A 25,027-nucleotide genomic window follows, 5' to 3' on the forward strand; every position below is an offset into this window, starting at 1 on the left:
CAACGGTGATATCGACAATAAAGTCAATTCAATACAAAGTCTCCAAAGCGCCCCCTGCTGTTTATAAGCGACATGACTGAATACGTCTGCGCATACTGTACTCCCCTTTTCTTCGCCGTCCATTTTTCAATTTGAACAATTTTATTGACACTTTTAACAGCAAATAAACACATTCACAATTTCATTATATCATATTCTAACAATATGAGGTTTGAACAATTTTTATCGACACTTTTAAAAGCAGTTAACCAATATGTAAAGGGAAATACTATTGTGCAGGGGCACAGCTCTGTCTTCTCAAGTGGGATTTCTTCCCACCCATTTGGAGTCCTATTCGAGTTCACATCACTCGTTACATTTTCGCAACTCCGGGTTTCCCTGCCAGTCTCGCGCTTGCGCGCTCCCGCGCCACCAGGATCTCCGCCGGTGGCGCGCACGCACGACTGACGTCATGCAGATGGGGTGGGCGAGACCGAGGGAGGTGTTCCCCCGCTTTAAAAGGCGCACCCGTCGAGGAGCGCGCGCTGCGTCACGGGAGAGGGCGACTGAACGGAACCAGGATCTCCCCCTGCAGCCCTCTCACAATAGAACCCCCGCCCCTCTCTCCTACCACAACTTAAATGGTTTTGGCCTTTTTTGTACCCAGGTTTTAGAAACGAGGACTAACAGTTGTGCTTTTATGGATCTTGAACCGAACCGAGTAACTCTGTGACGTCATTGTTCTTTTTGATACTACATAAAGGAGATGATGAAATCGGCAGAAGAAGGTGAGTTCTTCATTGATCTATTTTCACTGTTTTTCTTTGCTCTTCAGTGTAAAATAAGCCATTTTTTCTTTTTGTGGTACTTTTGGGAAAAAAAGTTCTTTTTTCCATTACTGTTCTACTTACAAAATATGTTGGCCACTGGACTATTTCTACTCTCTCAACATTACTAACATTTTTTGAGAAATCAAAATACAATGTGCACATCCTGCATCTCTTAGTGTCCTGACATTCTGCAGCGACTTTTTTCACTTTTTGTTCAGTTAGAGCCAGCAAGGGTCTCAACGTACATTGCGTCATCCTATTTTCATGTTTTGTGAAGGGTTAATTAGAATCTCAACATATTTTAATCTTTTCACATTTTGTTCATTTAGCTAGACTAGTCAGTTAGAATTCCCTGCGTGTATTACATTGTCTTACTTTCATGTGTTTGAGTTAGAACTATTGTCCCATTTTTTTTGCATCATCTTTCATGTTTTGTCCAGTTTGTGTTCCAATATGTCCCGTGTTGTCTTACTCTAATGTTTTTCTCATTTAGAATTGTTGTCCTGACATATCATGTGGTTTTTATTGTTGTGTTTTGTTCAGTTAGACTTTGTCCCAATATGTCCTGCGTTTTTTTTATGATGTTTTCATTAGTGTTCCAGTATATGTCCTGTGTCTTCTTCCTTTTACGTTTTGTTCAGTTAGAGCTAATGGGCATCACAACATATACTGCATTGCCAACTTTCAGGTTTTATTTAGTTAGAATTGTGTTCCAATAAATGTTCTATGTTGTCCCTCTTTTACGCTTAGAGGCATTTAGCGACACAACATATTCAGTGTCGTTTTGTTCAGTTAGTGAATGTTCTATTGTGTGTCCTTTGGCATCGTCTTTCACTTTGTGTTCAGTTAGTGTTCCAACATGTCCTGTGTAGTATTTCCTTTTTGTTCCTTTTAGTTAGAGCCTCTTGGTGTCCAAACATATCCAATTTTGTCTTTCATGTTTTGTTGAAATTGTGTTCCAATGCATCCTGTGTCATTTTGTTTTCAAGTTTTGTTCAGTTAGAGCTAGAAACTCCCAACATATTCTGCGATTTCCATCCGTCATGTTTTATTCAGTTAGAGTACCATCTTATCCTGTGTTGTCCCCCCCCCATTTTTCGGTTAGAGGTAGTTGGCGTCGCAACATATTCTGAATTGTCGTTCAAGTCTTGTTCAGTTAGATATAGTTTGCATACAACATGTTCTACATTGTCTATCTTTCATGTTTTGTCTTTTACATTTTGTTCAGTGAGCTAGTTATCATTGCAACCTACACAGTGTTGTCTCCTTTTCAAGTTTTGTCTTGTTAGATTTAGTTAGTGTCCAACATATTACACATTTTCTCCCCCTTTGTTTTATGTTATGTTAGAGTTCCAATAAGGCCTGTGTCGTCTTCTTTTACATTTTGTTCAGTTAGCTAGTTATCATAGCAACATATCCAGTGTGTTCTTCCTTTCATATTTTGTTCAGTTAGAGCTGGTTTGTGTTGGAACATTATGTAGTAGCGCGAGTATGATGCTTCTCTCATATATTGTTCGGTTGAAACTATATCCCACGTCGTCTTCCTTTCATGTTTCCTCTATTTAGATTTAGGGACTTGCCGTCGTATTTTTATTTAAAACTCATTTTGATTTGACAAACGTCCTTTTAAAAAAAAAAAAAAATGCAAGTCTTTCTCTGGTGGTGCATAAAAGAATTAAATAAGATGTTAAATGTAAAAAATAGTGCATTGAATTACGTGGGAGTGTTTTAAATGTACTCATAACTCACTCATTCCTTTGCCTGCGCATGCACTTGCAGCCAAAAACGAGGCATTCTAAAGTGGGCTCTAATGCATTTTCAACCAGCACAATTTTAACGGTTAAGGTTGAATTCATCATTTTCTGTTTTTTTTTTTTTTCTAGCCCGGATGTGGCCGAGCATCTCTTTACTACCTGGCGGGACATTTCGGCGTCTTAAATTTAGCCATTGAACCGCGGATGAAAAAATAAATAAAAGAGAGCCTCATTGTGGTTTGAGCTCACTCGGGTGCCGCTGATGTCATGCGAATTTACAGCAGACGGGAGCCTGCTTAGGTGACGTCTGACTCCCGGGTTCTTATGGACCCTTCACCCCCCCAAACAAAAACACACACTGTTTCTTTAGTTTCGCAGTTTGTAGCGTAAAAGAAATGTGGTTCTAATGGGCCAGATGGAGTTTATTTATAGTTTTATACAGTAAGTCCCACCTGGTCCCCATTTGAAAAGTTCAGTGACGTGGTTCTCAGTCTGTGTCCAAGCCAAAGCCCAGCGTGACTGGTCACGGCCCTGCGGTTAAAGGGGAGAACGGAGTGAATGTAAACATAAAATAAACTTGTGTTTGTTTCGCTTCTGATGATATAATTTGTCATCCTTGTGTCACCATATAACTGGCTACTCCCAACCCTGTACATCTAAAGTTCTTCTGTTTACTTATCCAGTATCCCCAATCCCATATTATTGCAAGCGAAGACCAACACAAGGCACTTTTGTCAGGAAGTGTGCCCTTCTGACCTGCCTAAAATGAATTGCTGGGCTGTGGCCACGCTACATTATCCCCGGTCGATTATTGCCGAGAGCAGGGGCTGGCAAAGCTCATTCCACAGCCCTCCCCCACCCCCTTCAAGCTGCCGAAGTGTGCCAATGTGTTCACTCAGTTTTGGCTGCTATCCATTATCCCCGGTCGTTGACCAGAGTTGTGACCGAGAGAGTGGATTTATGTCACACACGGCAGTTCTTTTTATTCCACTGATCTTTTCACCTAAAAAGTAAAGCACAGTTGTTACTGTGATCTATTTTCCCTAGTCGACTATTCCCAAGAGCACAGTCCCACAGAGCGCTTATTTTCCCCGGTTCCTGCCACTGAAGCATGTCATTGTGGCTTTCCTAAAATTAACTGGCAGCGATCCATTTTGCGCAGTCGACTATTGCTGAGAGAAAGGCCCGAGACCACTTTTTCTCTGTACCTGTGCGGCCTTGACCCATCATTCATGGTCGTCTATTGCTGTGATCAGAGCAAACTTTTTTGGGGCCTGATGGATCCTTTTTTCCCTTTATTTCACAAAGTACTGTATTTGTGCCAAAAATTAGCTGCACCAGGATCCATTATCCCCAATCCTATATTAGTGCAGGTGGCCTCCAGCAGTACACTCTTTTCAAGAAGTGTTTCGTTCTGGCCCGCCCTAAAATTAAATGCACGGTTGTGGCCATTATCCGTTATCCCTACTCAACTACTGCTGAGAGTGGGGGCAGAAAATGGATTTCTTTTGTCAATTTTGGCACCTTTTTTCCCTGTTCTTTCCACCTAAGATAAACATCTGCAGTGCGGCCACGATCCATTATCCATGGCTGACCATAGCTGTGTGCGAGGGCTGGCATAGCACATGTCAAGCAAAACAAAAGGGAGGCTCTACTTTGCAGATTTGTGCATATCGCAAAGAGGCTCTGGTCCTAGGAATTGCAGTATGTTTTGTTGATCTAAAGTCCGCTTTATCGTCTTCCAGATGCGTACGGCTACACGCCCAACGTCAGCCTCACCCTGGGCAACCCTTGCCTCACCCCGCAGTACCTGAGCCTCCAGACCAGCCCGATCATCTCTGTCTCAGAGGCCCATGTGTTTGACCGACAGGATGATCTGAGCGGTGCTGGCTTTTTCTCAACTCGTCCTAACGGGGCCCCCGCCCTGGAGAGCCCCCGAATCGAGATCACCGCCTATGGTCAGCTCTCAGAGGACGCAGCTGAGCAGGACAACCTGCCGGTGGCGAAACGGGTCAACTCGGTGGTCACTTTGACCCTCCCTAGCGTCGACGGCTACCGGGACCCAAGTTGCCTTAGCCCGGCCAGCAGCATCTCTTCTCGCAGCTGCCAGTCAGAAGCTTCTTCTTACGAGTCCAGTTTTTCGTACAACTACGACCAATCGCCGCAAAACTCCCCCTGGCAGTCTCCTTCAGTGTCCCCTAAGGGCTCTACCCCGGCAATACCCGGCAGCTCCCCACATCACTCCCCTTCCACTTCCCCCTACACCGGCGTGACCGACGACCCCTTCATCGGTCGCCCTGGCTCAAGACCCACCTCCCCTTGTGGCGCCAAGCGGAAGTACAGCTTTAATGGAGGCGGGGTGGCACACAAACACTACCAGTTGACGCCCAACCACTCACCAGGACCATCTCCCCAATCCTCGCCTCGTCTCAGCGTTACTGAAGAGTCCTGGCTCCCCAACACAAACCAGTACACCAACTCTGCAATTTTGGCAGCTATCAACGCACTTAGCACGGACGGAGTTGCCGACCTTGGCGAAGGTATCCCCACCAAAGCCAGGAGGACCAGTCTGGACCACGGTCCTGTCATCAACCTTAAACTCGAACCTGGAGGTGAAGAATTGATCCCCGATGATCTCTGTCGGGATGAACCCACCTCCAACCGGCTCCCCCTGAAAAAGGAGACCTACTGCGGGGGTTTCCTTGACGTGCCTCAGCACCAGTACTCCTGGTCCAAGCCGAAGCAGTTTATCAGGTCTGGAACCACCCCTGTCAAATCCGTTGAAAAACCCGACTCATTTCTTTTCCTTTTCAGTCCTACCCTGCCTGCGCTGGACTGGCAATTGCCGTCCAGTTCGGGACCTTACAGCCTGCAGATCGAAGTCCAACCTAAGTCTCACCATCGGGCCCACTATGAGACTGAAGGCAGCAGAGGGGCGGTGAAAGCACTGGGTGGTGGACACCCCATAGTACAGGTTTGGCACCGTCTTTAATACTTAGATAGTGAAGAAGAAAGCTCTTTCCTACCACTACGTCTTCATTTAGATTGAGTTAGTTGGTCAAAATACAGGCCTGAGAGATGAGCAATTTCTTCAAAGTTTTTAGTTAAAGAATATGCTGGGCAAAATGAGCTACAGACTGTAGAAATCCACAGATGCAAAGATTACGATGGCTTACTATGCTTCTTTTTTCTATTGAGTTTTCAACAATTTTCCAAGCAACAATTAGATGGAATCTCACCCAAAACCAAGGCAAAACAGCAGTTCAACATCATATTTGGAAAATAAAAAGCAGTATACTTATTCTATAAATTTGCTCCATAAGATGATCGTAAATCTATTATTATTATTATTATTATCCGTCATTAGTATCTATAAATAGCTAACATTCATCCATATTAGTAGGTGGCAGCAGATGTTTTTCTTTTAATGTACTAATTTGCTCATGAGGTATTAGAGGGAAATATCTATAACAACATATTTAATAGCTTAGTTTGTGTGATGGATTAAATACTGTGAAGTATATATTATACACGTTATTTTACAGATTTTCCTATTTAACTGAAAAAAAGAACAATGTGAACTATTTTCTGCTCATTTTAAGTATCATTTTTGCATTTTTTCTAGACTATTCTAAAATAAAACTGAAAAAAATATCAAATAGAGCAGAAAGAGTAAAACCATTATTTTTGCTGTTTTTATTTTTTATTATACAGAAAAAACTGACAACATTTAAACTTGAAAAAGGGTTAAAATCACAAATTACAGCAAAATAATTAACCTAATGACGATTGCCTCATCACACTTTTGGGAGAAGTCTTGCTCAAGCTGCTCAATCTTTGCCTGAGTGCATTGCCTGTACTGAGTGAAACTGGATCAGACTTGGAGTTTGCTTACTGTGATCTTCTACCACCGTTTCATTCCATTATGTACTCAAAGAAGTAAGGTTAGAGACCTAAAAACGGTCCTCAAGGCCACTTTTGGCTGCAAAACATAACTGAAGTTACATAATTATGACTCAATAATTGAAGATATGAATAAATTACCGTATTTTCCGCACTAGAAGGCGCACCTAAAAGTCTTAATTTTTTTCAAAAGCTGACCATGCGCCTTATAATACAGTGCGCCTTATATATGGCTCAATATTAAGTCGCAAGAACGTGGAGTAGTCCGCGGTGTATGCTGGGATTTATATACCGGCGTTTCATTGGCTAACCAATGTGTCAATCATCATTTGAATCGATTGCTATTGGCTGAAGTTATTCGGAGCCTCGGATTGGCTAGAGGGCCAAAACAAACCCTGCAATTGGCCGAAAAAGATTACTGTGAATAGCAAGCTTGCTAAAGTACGCCATAAAGAAACATGTTTCATTAGTCTGTATTTGTAAATATTTTACTCTCCTGGATTTACTTCACTCACGGTTGTAAGAAGACCATGGTTGCGTATCATTATTGAACGTGAGAACTTAGGTGAACTATGCGGCTTTATATTTTCCCAGTATCTTGTTTTAGAACGATCTTGATGTTGCTGTGATGAGTTGAGTGAATTAAACTCAATTCCAAGTGTTTATTGTCATATGCACAGTAAAGTTGCGAGCGAAAAAGAAAACAGAAACTAAGGAATGGTTAGCATTTCTTGAATCCCAAGACTTTAACCTTTCGAATGATATTTGAAACGATGCATTTGAGTGACATCGTACGGACACTGCATCCGCACGTGTCTGAGACACGTATTTGCTTCTTTGCAAGCTTTGGGAATGTTGAGGGGGTAATAAGTTTGACTGAACTATCTGACTGTTTTGTCGACGTTCCCATTGTAGCGCCTTATAATCCCGTGCGCCTTATCTATGGAAGATATAGGACCAAAAACTATTTTTTGGGGGTGCGCCCTATAACCCGGTGCGCCCTATAGTGCGGAAAATACGGTATACAAATGTGGTTGAATATAAGCAGTACTGTATTTCAATATTCTGCCACTAGAAAACAGTTTGGATCCGCGGGATGGAGCTTCATTTTGGAAGATCAAAACTATTTATGTTGAGACAGTTGTAGACCAAAGACATCTTTCTGCTTCATGGTAGTTTCTGGATTTGCGGTAGATCCTGTTTACAAAGTAGTTCAGTACTCTTGAAGGACTCTTTAGTCTGAATTACTTTTCAAGGGTATATTTGATGTCCTTGGGGAAGTCAAGTACTAAGAACTGCTGGAGTTCCTGTTAAGGAAAAGAGCTCTGTGGAGGCCATCCTGTCATACAGGTCTGGATACAAACTATAACCATATTTTAAGACCACATACTTTGAAAATATAAATTACTAGGCTGGAAAGAAGATCTTGTACAGCGTTGCCTTAATTTAGCCGTTCTGGTTCCTTAAGAAATCCTTATTCCCAAAAACCTGATTATATGATAAAAACTCGTTCCCGTAGCGACCCACCTCATTTCATCGCCGCTATGTCAGAATGCAGTAGCAATCTATTTCAAGTTGTCACATTTGTGAACGGGATACGTTATTAGGCCTGCCAGTGGCTTCCTGTCCAGACGGGCCCGACCAGTCGGTTTTTCCATTGCGTCGCCGATTTTGACGTGGACCGGGTTCGGAGACCGGCGGCAGATTAGTCACATTAAGAAAGAGAGTGAGGAGGTATTTTTGCTGACCTCGGACTTGCAGCCAAAGAGGATTTTTTTTAAATTTTCTTACTCCGGGTAATAATGGAGTGAGAGAAGCCACAAAACCAAATGGGATAGCTTGAAAATTTGACGTAAGGAGAGTGGATTGAAAGTTTCGTACTGATGTTTAAGCGTTTTATTTATATATTTGCGGGAAGACCTTGGTACTGGACCATAATCAGGATCAGTGTTCAACCACTGGATTGTTCAGGTACCGAAACCTGTTTTCCTATACGGAGGATTCATTTGTTTTTTTTAATCTAAATTCTATTTCTTTTTTTATTATGTCATTGCATCAATGTATTATTTTTATTCGCTTATTTTAAGATTTATTATTATATTTTAATGACCTTTTGTTAACTTACTTTTTTAGTCACATCATTAAATTAGCTTTTTTTGTATTACATCATTGAATTAGCTTATTCTTAAACTTTTTAAATTCTTATTACCTTACATCACTGCATTGTCTTGATTATTTTTTTATTTTTAATAAATTATTGCATTTTTATTTGTAATTTTTTACATCAATTTTTTTTAAACATTATTTTAAAAACAGCTTATTTTTTAATAACGACATTGCATTTGATTAATATTTTTTTGATTATTTCTAATGACATTGGATTTTAATTACACCTTTGTATTAGCTTATTTTCAAACTTTTAATTACATAAGATTACATGCATTTCTTAGTATTTATTTATTTTAATGCATATTAGCATTCACTTATTTTATTTTTTTTACATCATTGCATTAGCTTTTTTAAAATAATGTTATCTATTTTATTACATCATTGCATTGAATTTTTTTATCATTTTCATTACATCATTGCATTACCCTATTCGTAATTATTTACATCATTGCATTAGACTTTTAAAAATTATTTTTAACGACACATCGCATGAGCTGAAAAAAATTCACATTGCATGAGCTTATCGTTTGATTTGTTTAGTTTTTTATTATCTCATTACATTAGCTTCCTGTTAGTCATATATTTAATTATTTTTAATGACATCATTATAGTGCTTATTTTGTATGTATTTTTTGTTTTTCATTACATTTATTACATTGAATCATCTTATTTTTGATACATCATTACATTAGCTTATTGTTCATTTTGTTTTTTCCACTTTGTTGCATTGTCTTATTTTTTATTAATGTTATGAAATCATTGCATTAGCACAAAGCTTCTCAATTATTTCTTTCATGTAAGTAGAAATCCTCTCTCGCCCTTACTTTGAGGATCGCTAAATAATACACCCTGTACCTTTAAAGAAGCGTAGGTGCAAATGATTTAAAGACAGAAGGCAGTGAAAGGGAGAGTGTTCTCGCTTTAAAGAAAAAAACATAAAAAAACAAACGTGGTCCCTGTTCTCCTCCTTTTCCGCCGCTGCACAGACTCGTCTTTGTTTAGGAAAGTTTTTTTGCGCGGCGGCTGACATCATCGCGGCCAAAACCACACACGTTTCTGGCAAAGTCCCACTAGGTGCCCCCCCAAGTCCCCCCTTTTTTTCATTGCACAGTAGACAGGCAGCTTCCATCTCAGTTAGTTTATTCTGGAAGCTTCTACTGAGACTCCCTTTTCCAGCATGCTAGCGGTTAGCGTTGACTGTATTTTTGTACTTGTTATTTTTTTATGCCGTCTGCTAACCGTCTGCTAACTGCGTGCTGCACCTAACCAGATATCAAAGACACTTTCGTTTTGTAAAAGTAGACATCAGGATTACATTAACAATGCAATGTTTATGAATGTACCTCGGTCTTTTAGTAGCAATCAGCTAACAATTAGTTTTATGCTCGCAGCGATGCTAATACTACTGAGTTTTAATAACAATTTTGATTAATCTGACTCGTGGTTATAATAAATACGGTTAACTAGCTTCCAAAATATTTTAATTTTTGGTAAACAGACATGCTTAGGTTAAGCAAAATTGGGAAGCAGTTCAGCTTTGCAAAAAAAAATTAAAAAATCGTATATGTAAATGTATAGTCAATTAATTATAAAAGAATCTTTTCTTTCAAATGACCAAAATGTTGAGGGTCTAGATCAGGGGTCTCTAATGTATTGCCTGCTGGCACCAGGGCGCTATGAGGCTGAAGGCAGCAGAGGGGCGGTGAAAGCACTGGGTGGTGGACACCCCATAGTACAGGTTTGGCACCGTCTTTAATACTTAGATAGTGAAGAAGAAGCTCTTTCCTACCACTACGTCTTCATTTAGATTGAGTTAGTTGGTCAAAATACAGGCCTGAGAGATGAGCAATTTCTTCAAAGTTTTTAATTAAAGAATATGCTGGGCAAAATGAGCTACAGACTGTAGAAATCCACAGATGCAAAGATTACGATGGCTTACTATGCTTCTTTTTTCTATTGAGTTTTCAACAATTTTCCAAGCAACAATAAGATGGAATCTCACCCAAAACCAAGGCAAAATAGCAGTTCAACATCATATTTGGAAAATAAAAAGCAGTATACTTATTCTATAAGTTTGGTCCATAAGATGATTGTAAATCTATTATTATTATTATTATGCGTCATTAGTATCTATAAATAGCTAACATTCATCCATATTAGTAGGTGGCAGCAGATGTTTTTCTTTTAATGTAGAGGGTCTAGATCAGGGGTCTCTAACGTAGTGCCTGCTGGCACCAGGGCGCCCCCTGAGGGCAGCTTAGGTGGTCACTGACCTTTTCCTAAAATAGCTCATCAGTTCTGGGTCATTGTGATTTTCTAGTAAAAATGTTTTCTTGGTGGTCTGAGTCTATTTAACCCTTCTTCCAATATTTAACAAAGTAGTAAAACAGTAATAAAATAGTAATAACAGGATACGTTATTTTTTTAGAAATCCGTATCCAATTTTTTAACTTGTTGTGAAGTTTTGGTGAACATCAAAGACAAGGAAAATGATAGCATAGTTCAAGCAAGATTGGATGTCAGTTTGGCTTGAAAAAAAATATTCCACACACACATAACTTCATATATAACACATATATATATATATATATATATATATATATATATATATATATATATACATGTCAGGCCTTTGAAAATCTGGATTTTTCTTCTAGTAGAAATATTTAAAAAACATTTTTATGCTAGCAGTGATGCTAACAGTCAAGGACGTCACAGCTTTTGAATAATTTGACCTGTGGTTATTTTGTGTTATATTATACGTCAAACTAATTTAACATTTTCTTTTATTTCTTTTAACCTATTTTACATTTTAGGTAAAGATCAAATAGAACTGTTGGCATACTCTCAATTTATGTAAACAGCAAAACATGTAAACAGCAAAACATATGTCGAGGTTATGGTGGTGATTTTCAAAATATCTGAAACTTTTTTTTTTTTTAAAAGAAAAAAACACATCATGCCTTCGATCAATATCCTTACATTTCCCAGATCAGACTTGGAAATAATGCATTTTTTGCAAGTGTTTTTTTGTAGTAGTCTTCTACACATTATTTAATGCTAGCAGTGATGCTATACTGCAAAGTGTGACTAATAACAGCCTCCTCAGTGCCTGGAGCTGCCAAAGTCTCGGCATTCCTCCAGTGGGCGATAATACGAGTCAAGTCGGGAGGGGCCCCGATGGGAAGGGCCCCGAGCTTCCAACCGACCTTTAATTGCCTTGGCCGAATGTTGTCTGATGGATGGAGCACTTGTGCTTGTGTGTGTTAGCTTTGAGTTTTTGTTTGCGAAGCAAGTTGGAAATGTGTTATTTTTTCCAAACAAATTGTATTAGAAAAGAAACAGAAGTGGTAAACGTTTGGTTGTTGTGTATTTACAAGGATAACTATAACAGTAGCAGCTAGTGCCGTAGCCTGCACCTGAGTGGCTAGAAAAGGAAACGGTAGGGAAAAAAGGTGATAGAAGCCTGAATCACGGGACTCTGCTCTGGAAAGCTAGTGACACTGAAGGGCAAAGATTAATTTACACGGAGCAGCTTACAAGAGCCGCTAGCGGCGAGCCAAAGTTTACAGCCAAATAGTTAACATGGGTGGTTAGAGAAAGAAACAGAGGAAAATGCCAGAATCATGGAACTCGGCGACATTTGTTTCCATGACCAACTCTGGAAGGCGAGTGACTCAGAAGAACAAAGGAGGAGCGGCTAAAAATAACAATAGCTGCTAATGGCGAGCCATAGCGTGCAGTCAAGTGTCTAAAATGAGTGGTTAAAGAGGGAAACTGTGGAAAATATGCCTGGATCGTGGAACTCTGTGACATTCACTTGCATGACCGTGGCAGGCAAGAGACACGAAGCAGAATCAGCTGTAAGCCATACCCTGCAGTCAAGTGGCTCCCATGAGTGGCTAGAAAAGGAAATAGTGGGGGGAAAAAAAGGAGTTAAAGACATCTGAATCACTGAACTCAGCGATGTTAGCTTGCATTACCAACTGATAAAGATTGGAATGACAAAGCATTAGCAGCTAACAATAAATATAGCGGCTAGAGGAGAGCCATAGCCTGCAGCCAAGTGGCTACCATCAGTGGCTAGAGAAAGAAACAGGTGTAAAAAGTCAAATGATGTCTGAATCAAAGGACTATGCTGTGAAAGGCGATTGACATTAAAGTAAGAAACAAGCTTTATTTACACAGAGCAGCTAACAATAGTAGATGGCGATGAACATTAGCCTGCAGCCAAGTGGTTATAACGTGAGTGGCCTCAAGAAGGAAAACAGAAAAAAATGCCTGACTCATGGAACTCGAAGAAGGAAGCAGGAGCAGGTGACAACTGCAGCGAGTTTGAACTGTACCCTGCAGCTGAGTGACCGACATGAGTGGCAAGAGAAGGAAACAGTGGATACAAACTCAAAAATGCCTTTTGATTATCCAATTATTTTTAATTATGTCACACATAAAACTAAACTACGACATAAACAACAGTTCTACAAAAGTAATGTATTGAAACTAATAAAAACCTTGTGTGTCATGTGAATATGAACAACGTCTCAGGCCCGAGACCTGACTTGACACGGCGCTAAAATAAAAAGCATTGCTAGGCAGCGGCCCGTTTCCTTACACAAACACGCTAGAGATTGCAGCTAATCACATGTTGCTAAGTGAAAAGTCCGTCCCGGCGGTTGCTGCCTTGTAATTAGACCCTGCATTTTTTCGGATCGTTTTTTTTTTTTCGGCTTTAATAGCCGCTCCCGGATTTTAGCGTCTAAAGAGCTGAAAGCTGCTGATGCATTTTTTCATTAATGGTTTTAATTTTATATATATATATATATATATATATATATATATATATATATATATATATATAATGTTGATCTTATTCATAAAAGAGCAAAATAAAACGCAAAAAGGACAAAATCGTTCGAAAAAAAGGATTTTTACTTTTGGCAAAAAATGCTCTCGTCTTCAAAAATGTCAAGAAATATTGACCAATTAAAACAGATTTCATATACCGTAATTATCTTTGTTATTCAAAAAGGAGGAAAATATAATGAAAACATAACAAAAATGACAGTTACACCCAATAAAATACTACTTTTGTGTCAAGTAAGAAATGGAAAATTGAAAAACAAAATTACAGAATAAAATTTTTGTTGTCATCCATAAAGGTAAAAAAATAAATAAAATGACAAATCAACCAGAAGGAAAAAAATGTTTTTTTAACAAGTAGCTAAGAGCCAATGAAAAAATAGCTTTTTCATATCAGTCAAGACACATTGGTCAATTAAAATTATTACATATAAATGTAATTACTATAAAGGAAAAGTAAACAAAACATGATAAAACCACATGGATTTTTTTTGTACAGCTGGCAAAAATCTTGCTAAAAGCTAGCAAGAATTTAGCCTGCAATTTTATATATTATCACAGCTAGCAATGCTAACACATTGTAAGCTAAACAGAACTAAATCCCTTGAATGTACAGCTAACAAGCATTTATTCCGAAACTCTGAAAGCCAGCAAGCTTTTAACGAGTATTTTTTTAAGCTAGCAAGGATATACAATTGCATACTAAACAGAACTAAATAGCCTGATTGTACAGCTAGTAAGCATTTCACTTAAAGCTAGTTAAGAGCTAGCCAGCATTAAGCTAGCATTCAGTTTTACAACTATTGACTACATGTTTTTATTTCGATGGCTATAAAATTGCAAATCAAACAGACTCCCCTGATGGTACAGCTAGCAAGCATTTTGAGAAATATAGCAAGCATTTAGCTAGCATTAATTCTTACAGCTAGCTAATGTACATTTGTCTACAGATAGCAATGCTGCAAAAATTGCAAACTAAACGGAACTAAATCCCTGAATGTAAAATATGTGGGCAAAAATTTACAATCATTTGCTACCATAATAGTTAAATAAATAAATCAATAATAAAAAGAATATGCAATAGAATATCTTTGTATAATTTCCTGGCCAGAGACGTTGTTGGTTCAGGCTCTGTGCCTGTCGTGTGTGTGAGTTTTAGGTGGTCTCTGCGAGAGGGGGGTTCTTGCGGTTTAGGGGATGGATTAAGGTCTGGAAGTGTTTTAGTCGAGCAGTAGCAGCAACATGTTGCTTTTCTGCGATAAATATCTGAGATGCGACAATGTTAGGGGGCCCCTGTTCTGCTAGAAAATGAGATAGTCTTACTAATAGTATGTGAGAGTATTTCAGTAGTGTGTGTGTGTGTGTGTGTGTGAATAATGCAACACTCTTAAAAAGGCTCACACACTCACAACTGAAACACACAAGCTCAACTGAAACTATGTCACTGCTATAATACGAGAAGATCTTACTAATAACGTGTGAGAGCATTTCACTAGTGTGTGCGAGTATAATGACACACTTCTCAAAAGTTCTGACTCACACTTTACAATCACTTTTACACACTGTTTAAAGTCTCTCACACTGCTGATACGTCTTATGCATAGAACTCACACATGAGAAGGTGTAATCTAAGTGACTCTCACACACAACACTCTTCTACATGACAGTGCTGTATTGCAAAGTGTGCAATAGGCATGGCAAGTTTATTTGTATAGCACAATTCATACACAAGGCAATTCAAAGTGCTTTACAGAAATGGCAAAGAGAGGTTAAAAACACACAATTACAGTTAAAACATAGAAGAAAAGACATTGAAAATGCAAAATGTGTTTTTTAAAATGCATTAAAACCACAGATAAAACATAATAAAATCAATGAATTAAAATAAAGTAAAAGTGAATAGAATAGAATAGAATATACCTTTATTGTCATTGTTACAAAATGGGTTAACATATTGTGACAACAAAATTGGGCATGACACTCCAGTTTCACACATTCACAGTAAGGTAAAAAAAACAAGAAGATAAAGGAACAGAGAAGATAAGGTTATAGTTATAATTTACACACTATTTACACAAGAAATGTCGGCATGTAGGATGTTAAATACAGTTTGGTATCGTAAGGGTTTGTGCAATATACGTTTGGTGCAAAAATAGTCATCATAGTGCAAAAAAATAGTCAACATTGTGCAAGGTGAGCAGTAAACATAGTGCAGTCAACATTGTGCAAGAAACATAGACATGAGTACCATTTTACGTTCGTATGAGGTAGTGATTTTGCAAGAGTTTCAGTTTTTTTGTGTGGTGTGTGTTAAGGGTGGTAACGGCTCTGGGGAAGAAACTGTTTTCGAGTCTGTTTGTTTTTGTTTTGTGTGACCTGCAGCGCTTGCCGGAAGGCAGCAGGTCGAAGAGGTGGTGGCCGGGGTGAGAAAAGTCCTTGATGATGTTTTCTGCTCGGCTGAGGTAGCGAGAGCAGGCAATGTCCTCCAGACTGGGCAGAGAGCAACGGACGATTTTCTGGGCTGTTTTGATGACCCTCTGGAGCGTTTTCCTGTCTGCTGCTGTGCACCCAGCATACCACACCGTAATGCAGTACGTTAGAATGCTCTCCACTGTGGCTTTGTAAAAGGACACCTGCAGCTGCTGTTTCAGATGATTGTTCCTAAACACTCTCAGGAAATGCAGTCGCTGCTGGGCCTTCCCTACCACCGCTCTGGTGTTTGCAGACCAGGAGAGGTTGTCAGAGATGTGCACACCCAGAAATTTGAAGGAGTGGACTCTCTCTACTCAGTCTCCTTTTATGATGAGTGGTGCTGGATTCCTGCCATTATTTTTCACGTGAAGCCGCTGCACTCGAGCGCGCCGCCATCCTGTTGAAGAGTGCAAATAGAACCCTTTCAGTTGAATGCACAGTTGAACAGAGCTGTTTTCAGCCTGGACTTAAACACTGTCAGAGTAGACGCCTGTCTGACGTCATCAGGAAGACTATTCCAGAGTTTAGCTGCATGGAACTGAAACGCAGCTTCACCCTGTTTAGTCCTGGCTCTGGGCACCAGCAGAAGGTCTGTCCCTGAGGTTCTCAGGGTCCGAGATGGTTCATATGGGACCAACATGTCACAAATGTACTTTGGTGCTAGACCATGAAGAGACTTATACACCAGCAGAGCTGTTTTAAAGTATATTCTCTGAGCAACAGGAAGTCAGTGCAGAGACCTGAGCACAGGACTAATATGGTCGTACTTCCTGGTTCTGCAGCGTTCTGGATGTTCTGCAGCTGTCTTACAGCTCGTTTAGAAAGTCCAGTCAGAAGGCCGGTACAGTAGTCTAACCTGCTAGAGGTAAAAGCATGAATAAGTTTCTCTAAGTCTGGTTTATACAGTAAACCTTTGATTCTGGTAATGTTTTGAGATGGTAAAAGGCTGATGATGTTATGGATTTAATGTGGCTGTTAAAGTTTAGGTCTGAGTCAATTATTACCCCGAGACTTCTAACCTGATTTTTAGCTTTTAAACGAAGAGATTCTGGATGACTGATGACACTTTCTCTGGGTTTTTGTGGGCCAGAGACAATGACTTCAGTCTTGTCTGAGTTTAGTTGGAGAGAGTTGTTTTGAATCCACACAGTGATCTGTTGGAGGCAGTGACAGAGTGAGTTCACGGGCCCATGTTCACCTGCTGTCAGCGAGATGTAAATCTGAGTATCATCTGCATAGTTATGGTAAGACACGTTATTACTGCGTATTAACTGGCCCACGGGCAGCGTGTAAAGATTGAACAAGAGGTGTCCCAGTATGAACCCCTGGGGGACCCCACAGGTCACTGGCAATTGGTCTGACACATAGTCTTCGATCTGAACAAAATACTTCCTGTCCTCGATGTAGGACTGGAACCATTTCAGGGCAGGACCAGAGATGCCTACCCAGTCCTCTAACCTCTGCCAATATCCTGTGTGAGATCATTTCACTAGTGTGTGAGTATATTGCAACTTTTCTAAAAGGCTGCAACAGACAAATGAAATGCAGAAGTGCAAATGAAATAGTCACTCTGCGATTAACCGAGAAGGTCTTCCTAATGATGTGTGAGAGTATTTCCCTCATGTTTTGTTCTATCCTCAGCTGCACGGCTACGCGTCGAAGGACCCCCTGACGCTGCAGCTTTTCATCGGCACGGCTGATGAGCGTCTTTTGCGCCCTCACGCCTTCTACCAAGTGCATCGCATCACGGGCAAGACGGTTTCCACGCCAAGTCACGAGGCCGTCTGCAACAACAACACCAAAGTGCTGGAGATCCCCCTCTTGCCTGACAACAACATGAGGGCCATGTCAGTACCAATGCTAGGGAAATAGCATTGTATGTTATTTGTTTTCTTCTTGTTATGACTTTTTTTTGGTCAATATATTTAATTCTGTTGAATTTCTTTTGGGGTGATTTTAAGAAAATATTTGTTTATTTATATATATATAGTGTGTGTACAGTTAAGAAAATATTTGAACACCTCGCTATTTTGCTATTTCTCTTGTTCTTAGAAATCATGGAGGGGTCTGAAATTTTCATTGTAGTTGCATGTCCACTGTGAGAAAGATAAACTAAAAAGAAAAATCTAGAAATCACAATGCATGATTTTTTAACAATTTATTTGTGTGATACAGCTACAAATAAGTATTTGAACGCTTTTGTATCATCTAGAATTCTGACCCTGAAAGACCTGTTAGTCCGTCCATTAGAAGTTCACCTGCACTCAATGTATCATCCTGAGTCAGATGCACTTGTTTGACGTTGTTAGCCGCATAAAGACACCTGTCCACCCCATACAATCAGTAAGACTTTAACTTGTAACATGGCAAAGACCAAAGAGCTGTCAAAAGACACCAGAGACAAAATTGTACACCTCCGCAAGGCTGGAAAGGGCCATAGAGCAGTTGCCAAGCAACTTGGTGAAAAAAGGTCCACTGTTGGAGCAATCATTAGGAAATGGAAGAAGCTAAACATGATGGTCAATCTCAATCGGAGTGGAACCCCATGCAAGATATAACCCGGTGGGGTCTCAATGATTCTAAGAAAGGTGAGGAAACAGCCTGGAACTACAGGAGTCTTTCAATGACCTGAAAAGAGCTGGGACCACCGTTTCCAAGGTTATCTAGGTAGTGATACACTAGTACGTCATGATTTGAAATCATTTATGGCACGAAAGGTTCCCCTGCCTAAACCAGCACATGTCAAGGCCCGTTTTAATTTTGCATATGACCATTTGGATGATACAGAGGAGTCGAGGGAGAAAGTTTTGTGGACAGATGAGACCAAAATGGAACTTTTTGGTCATAATTTCACTAAGCTTGTTTGGAGGAAGAAGAATGAAGAGTACAATCCGAAGAACACCATCCTAACGTGAATCATGGGGTGGTAGTATCATGCTTTGGGGGTGTTTTTATGCACATGGGACAGGACAAGTGGATGACCGGGGCCGTGTACTGAGAAATTTTGGGGAACAACCTCCTTCCCTCAGTCAAACCATTGAAGATGGGTCGTGGCTGGGTCTCCAACACGACAACGACCCGAAGCACACTGCCAGGAAAACCAAGGGGTAGCTCTGTAGGAAGCATATCAAGGTTGTAGCATGGCCCAGCCAGTCTCCAGTTCTGAACCCAATCGAAAATCCTTGAAGGGAGCTCAAACTCCGTGTTTGTCAGTGACAACCCAGAAACCTGACTAATTTAGAGAAGATCTGTGTGGAGGAGTGGGCCGAGATCCATCCTGCAGTGTGTGCAAACCTGGTGAAAGACTACAGGAAACGTTTGACCTCTTTAATAGCAAACAAAGGCTACTGTACCAAATATTAACATTAATTTTCTCAGGTGTTCAAATACTTATTTGCAGCTGTATCACACAAGTAAATCGTTAAAAAAATCATGCATTGTGATTTCTGGATTTTTGTTTTTACTTTAGCTCTCCCACAGTGAACTTGCACCTACGATGAAAATTTCAGACCCCTCCATGATTACTAAGTGGGAGAAATAGCAAAATAGCAGGGTGTTCAAATACTTAATTTTCTTCACTGTATATATATATATATATATATATATATATATATATATATATATATATATATATATATATATATATACTGGACTGTCTTAGAAAATTAGAATATTGTGATAAAGTTCTTTATTTTCTGTAATGCAATTAAAAAAACAAAAATGTCATACATTCTGGATTCATTACACATCAACTGAACTATTTCAAGCCTTTTATTATTTGAATATTGCAGATTTTGGCTTACAGCTGAAAAAAACTCAAAAATCCTATCTCAAAATATTAGAATATTTCCTCAGACCAAGTCAAAAAATAATTTTATAACAGCAAAACTAAATCAAACATTTGAAAATGTCCATTGATGCACTCAGTACTTGGTTGGGAATCCTTTTGCACGGATTACTGCATCAATCCGGCGGGGCATGGAGGCAATCAGCCTGTGGCATTGCCCAGGATGCTTCGATAGCGGCCTTCAGCTCATTTGCATTTGTAGGTCTGGTGTCTTTCATCTTCTTCTTAACTATACCCCACAAATTCTCGATGGGGTTCAGGTCAGGGGAATTAGCAGGCCAATCAAGGACAGTGATGCCGTGGTCAGTGCACCAGTTATTGGTGGTTTTGGCACTGTGGGCAGGTGCCAGATCATGCTGGAAAATGAAATCCTCATCTCCATAGAGCTTTTCAGCAGATGGAAGCATATAGTGCTCTAAAATCTCTTGGTACACAGTTGCATTTACTCTGGACTTGATGAAACACAGTGGACCAACACCAGCAGCTGACATGGCTCCCCAAACCATTGCTGACTGTGGGAACTTCACACTGGATTTCAAGCAACTTGGATTTTGCTCCTCTCCAGCCTTTCTCCAGACTCTTGCGCCTTGACTTCCAAATGAAATGCAAAACTTGCTTTCGTCTGAAAAGAGGACTTTGGACCACTATGCAACTGTCCAGTGCTTCTTCTCCATAGCCCAAGTCAGACGCTTCTTCCGTTGTCTTGAGTTCAGAAGTGGCTTGACCATGGGAATACGGCTATTGTAGCCCATTTCCCGGACACGTCTGTGAACTGTGGCTTTTGATACCTGGACTCCAGCTTCAGCCCACTGTCTTTGAAGCTCCCTCAAATTCTGGAAGCGGCTCTTCTTCACAATTTTGTTAAGGCTGCGGTCATCTCTCTTGGTTGTGCAGCGTTTCCGGCCACATTTTTCCCTTCCAACAGACTTTTTGTGGATATGCTTTGAAACTGCACTCTGTGAACAGCCTGCTCTTTGAGAAATTTCTTTTTGTGTCTTACCCTCCATCAGGAGGGTATCAATGATGGTCCTCTGGACAGCAGACAGATCAGCAGTCTTCCCCATAGTTGTGATTTAGTTTACTGAACCAAGCTGAGTGTTTTTAAGGCTCAGGAAACCCTCGCAAGGTGTTTCGAGTTAATTAGATGATTCAGGTGATTAGTTGAATAGCCTACTTGTATACTTTTTCATGATATTCTAATATTTTGAGATAGGATTTTTGAGTTTTCTTAAGCTGTAAGCCAAATTCAGCAATATTCAAATAATTCAGTTGATGTGTAATGAATCCAGAAGTTATGACATTTTTTTTTTAATTGCATTATAGAAAATAAAGAACTTTATCACAATATTCTAATTTTCTGAGACAGTCCAGTATATATATATATATATATATATATATATATATATATATATATATAATACGCAATACTGACCCTATCAAGGGAAATTTTCTTATATGTTATTTTATTTTTTTTAAATAGTCAAGTCGAGTAATGTTTATTTGTATAGCCCTTTTACGTTTTTATCAATCTTTTTAATTCTGCTGATTTAGTTTTATCTTTTTATTTTTAGGTATCCACTTTTGTCTTCGTATATAATTACAGTCATAAGCAAAAGTTTGGGCACCCCTGATCATTTTCAAGATTTTCCTTTATAAATCATTGGTTGCTTGGATCAGCAATTAGAGTTAAATATATCATATAGCAGACAAACACAGTATTATCTGAAAAGTGAAATTAATTTCATAGGATTTAAAGAAAGTGTGCAATAATTACTTAAACAAAAGTAAGCAGGTGCATAAATTGGGGCACCCTTGTTGTTTTATGGATTTGAGTACCTTTGGCACTAATTATTCAAACACAAAATTTGTTTGGTAAGCTCATTGACCCTTGACCTACATACACAGGTGAAGCCAATCAAGAGAAAGGGTATTTAAGGCGGCCAGTTGCAAGTTGTTATCCTCTTTGCATCTTCTCTGAAGAGTGGCAACATGGGAGCCTCAGAACAACTGTCAAATGACCTGAAAATAAAGATTGTTCAACATCGTGGTTTAGGGGACGGATACAAAAAGCTAGCTCGGAGATTTCAGCTGTCAATTTCCACTGTGAGTAACATAGTGGGGAAATGGAATTCCACAGGCACAGTTCTAGTTAAGGTCCGGAGTTTCAGCCCAAGAAAAATCTCAGAAAAGCAGAGGCGAAGGATGGTGAAAACAGTCAAACTCAACCCACAGACCAGCTCGGAAGACCTACAACATGATCTTGCTGCGGATGGTGTCACTGCGCATTGTTCAACTATTCAGCGCACTTTGCACGAGAAGATGCTGTATGGGAGAGTAAATTAACAGACCTGCCTGGATACTTCAACAAGACAACAACCCCAAACACTGCTTAAATTCTACTAAGGCATTCATGCTGAGGAACAAGTACAATGTTCTGAAATGGCCATCTCAGTCCCCAGATCTGAATATTATTGAAAATCTTTGGTGTCATTTAAAGCGGGCTGTCCATGCTCGGAAACCATCAAACCTGACTGAAGTGGCGATGTTTTGTCAAGAAGAATGGTTGAAAATACCTTCAACCAGAATCCAGACCCTCATTGGAAGTTTTTAGAGGAGGTTATTTCTGCAAAAGGAGGATATACTAAATATTGATGTCATTTTTCTGTTTGGGTGCCCAAATGTATGCACCTGCCTACTTTTGTTGAAGCAAGTATTGCACTTTTTCTGTAAATCCTATGAACTTCATTTCACTTCTCAGATGTCACTGTGTTTGTCTTCCATTGGACATATTTAACTAAAATTGCTGATCCGAACAACCAATGATTTATAAAGGAACATTTTAAATGATGATTTTTCATTTTTACATTTTGTGTATTTATGCTTATTTTTAACTATTAGTATTTATACATTTTCTATTTCTACTTATGTATCATAACTTAAAAAAAATAATTCTATTTCTTATTACATATATTATTCTGAATAGATATTTTTCTTCCCTACCTTGTCACTCACAAATCATCACAGGACATACCAACTTTAATGTGATTTAATGTACTCTACATTATATGAGTATAGTCGAGTACGGCTTTAAATAATAAAAAATATATCTTTCAGTCATTTCCGTCATAAAACTCTGCACGGGGTAGCCCGCAGCCCTCACGCTGCCGTTGTGTTTTATGGGCTCTCGGGTAGCAAATTCGAGGCAGCAACGCTTTGTCAGCCCTTTCAGCGCAATCGGATGACGACTCTGCCTCCGGCTACTGTAAAAACCTTACCATGGATTCCAAATCCCCACAGAAAATCAACCGCGTGTCAAAAACTTTCATTAGAAGCCCTAAATTAATCTAAAACCTGTATTGAGACTCTTGAAAATCGTATTTGAATCCATAATTTCCGGTTACAAACTCAACCGCGGTTTATCCAATCATCATCTTTAAACCCTACCTTTTGTCACTAAAATTAAAGCTCTAACTACTTTGAATTAAATCAGTTTCCCATCTTTAACTCCAGCTTTAATGCTTCACTTTTATTGGTACTACCTTTAACCTTATTTAGAAAGTGACTTGAAACCTTAACTCCGTGTTGAAACCCTATATTTTGTCATTAAAATTAAAACTTCTTCTACTCAAACATATTGTGAAAATTTTCCTAGCTATAAAATTTGATGGCACTACCAAAAACCCTGTTCCGAAAGGTACTTGAAACCCTGGCCATGTCTTAAAACCCAAGGCAATTGTGTCTGAATTAAGCTTTAACAGATTTAAATCAACATGGATGTACATCTCTATCTTGAAGCATGTTGCCTAAATGCTTGGCCTTTTACTGTTGACAGCACTACCTAAAACCTACATTTAAAAATTTGAAATCTAACCCTTTTTGAAACCCTAAATTATGCTGTCTGAATTAAATCTATAACTACTTCAAATAACACAGTTGTACATTTTTAACTTAAAGTGTGACACCGCTTTAAAACCTTAATTGAAAAAGTCCAACATGAAACCTGCTCTCCCGCTCTAGAAACCCTAACTTTTGGCGTTAAAACTAAAGCTTTACCTACATTGAGTTAAAGCAGTTTTTAACTTAAAGCATGTCGTTAAAGCTTCAAACCTTTATCTGTTGACGGAACTTCTTGAAACCTTAATTTTGAAACTTGAAACCTTAACCTTTGTTGTTGAAATTAAAGTTTCACCTACTTTGAGTAAAAGCATTTTTAAATTTCTTTCTTAAAGCATGATCAAATATGAAACCTTTAACTGTTCACGGCACTACTTAAAACCCTAACCCTACCTTTAAACCCTTAATAGAAGAGCTATACTGTATTATACCACTGTATGAAATCCCTTATCGAGATCCTTCATCCTCTTTAAAATATTTGAGCCTATCCAAGTATAAATGCTTTTACTTAAAATTTTAGTTAGGAACTCGAAACCCCACCTCGGCCCTAAAACCTGACCGAAAAGGCTATATTAAATGATTAGCTGTTTTGAAACCACAATATAGATATTTTGTCCTTTTTGAAAAGTTTGAGTTTATGCGATGTGACAACTTTTGCTTGAAACCTCAATTTAGAAAGCCTAGTTTAAAACTAATATTTTAAAATCCATCACTAAATCTTGAAACCCTAATCCATAAGGTTGTTTTTTTTTAAACTTGGAATACTCTTTAGACCCTCATTTTATGCTAAAACTCCAATTTAAAACAGATACCCTTGATTAGAACATTTACCCAACGCTCAAAACTCAAATTCTTGTTTGAACCTGATTTTTGATGCCGTAATTCTTCTAGGATCGACTGTGCGGGCATCCTGAAGCTTCGCAATTCCGATATCGAGCTTCGCAAGGGCGAGACAGACATTGGGCGTAAAAACACTCGGGTCCGAATGGTCTTCAGGGTCCACATCGGGCAACCAGGCGGCAGAACGGTATCCTTGCAAGCTGCGTCCAACCCAATTGAGTGCTGTGAGTGACACCCCCTCTCTCATTCTTTGATACCTTATTCTCTCATACTAACAGCTCCCATGTTATTTTCGATTGTTCTCAGCTCAGGGATGCTGCTGGAAAAGTGAATTTCCCTTCGGGGATGAATAAAGTATCTATCTATCTATCTATCTATCTAACACAGATTTAAAGACAGCTCTTGAAAACCTTGGCCCTGTTCTTTAAACCGTAAAGCTGTCTTGAAGCCCTAACCCCAAACTTGAAACCAGTCCTATA

At 39.2% G+C, this 25,027-nt stretch overlaps 1 protein-coding gene across 2 annotated transcripts in view; it reads left to right on the forward strand.

The window, feature by feature from the left end:
- The first annotated feature begins 518 nt into the window (after positions 1-518).
- Positions 519-25,027, forward strand: part of nfatc1 (nuclear factor of activated T cells 1) — a 42,805-nt gene continuing 18,296 nt past the window's right edge. For both annotated transcript variants that reach the window (XM_088328529.1, XM_088328530.1), the window contains exons 1-5: positions 519-767; positions 4,309-5,317; positions 5,378-5,537; positions 17,609-17,814; positions 24,600-24,772. In XM_088328529.1, the coding sequence (XP_088184655.1) occupies positions 746-767; positions 4,309-5,317; positions 5,378-5,537; positions 17,609-17,814; positions 24,600-24,772 (1,570 nt within the window). In that variant the 5' untranslated portion in view covers positions 519-745. The remainder of the gene's footprint in view (positions 768-4,308; positions 5,318-5,377; positions 5,538-17,608; positions 17,815-24,599; positions 24,773-25,027) is intronic.

The sequence above is a fragment of the Urocampus carinirostris genome, chromosome 2 (genome assembly GCF_059441175.1).
Source record: "Urocampus carinirostris isolate Australia breed hairy pipefish chromosome 2, RoL_Ucar_1.0, whole genome shotgun sequence".
Classification (NCBI taxonomy): Eukaryota; Metazoa; Chordata; class Actinopteri; order Syngnathiformes; family Syngnathidae; genus Urocampus; species Urocampus carinirostris.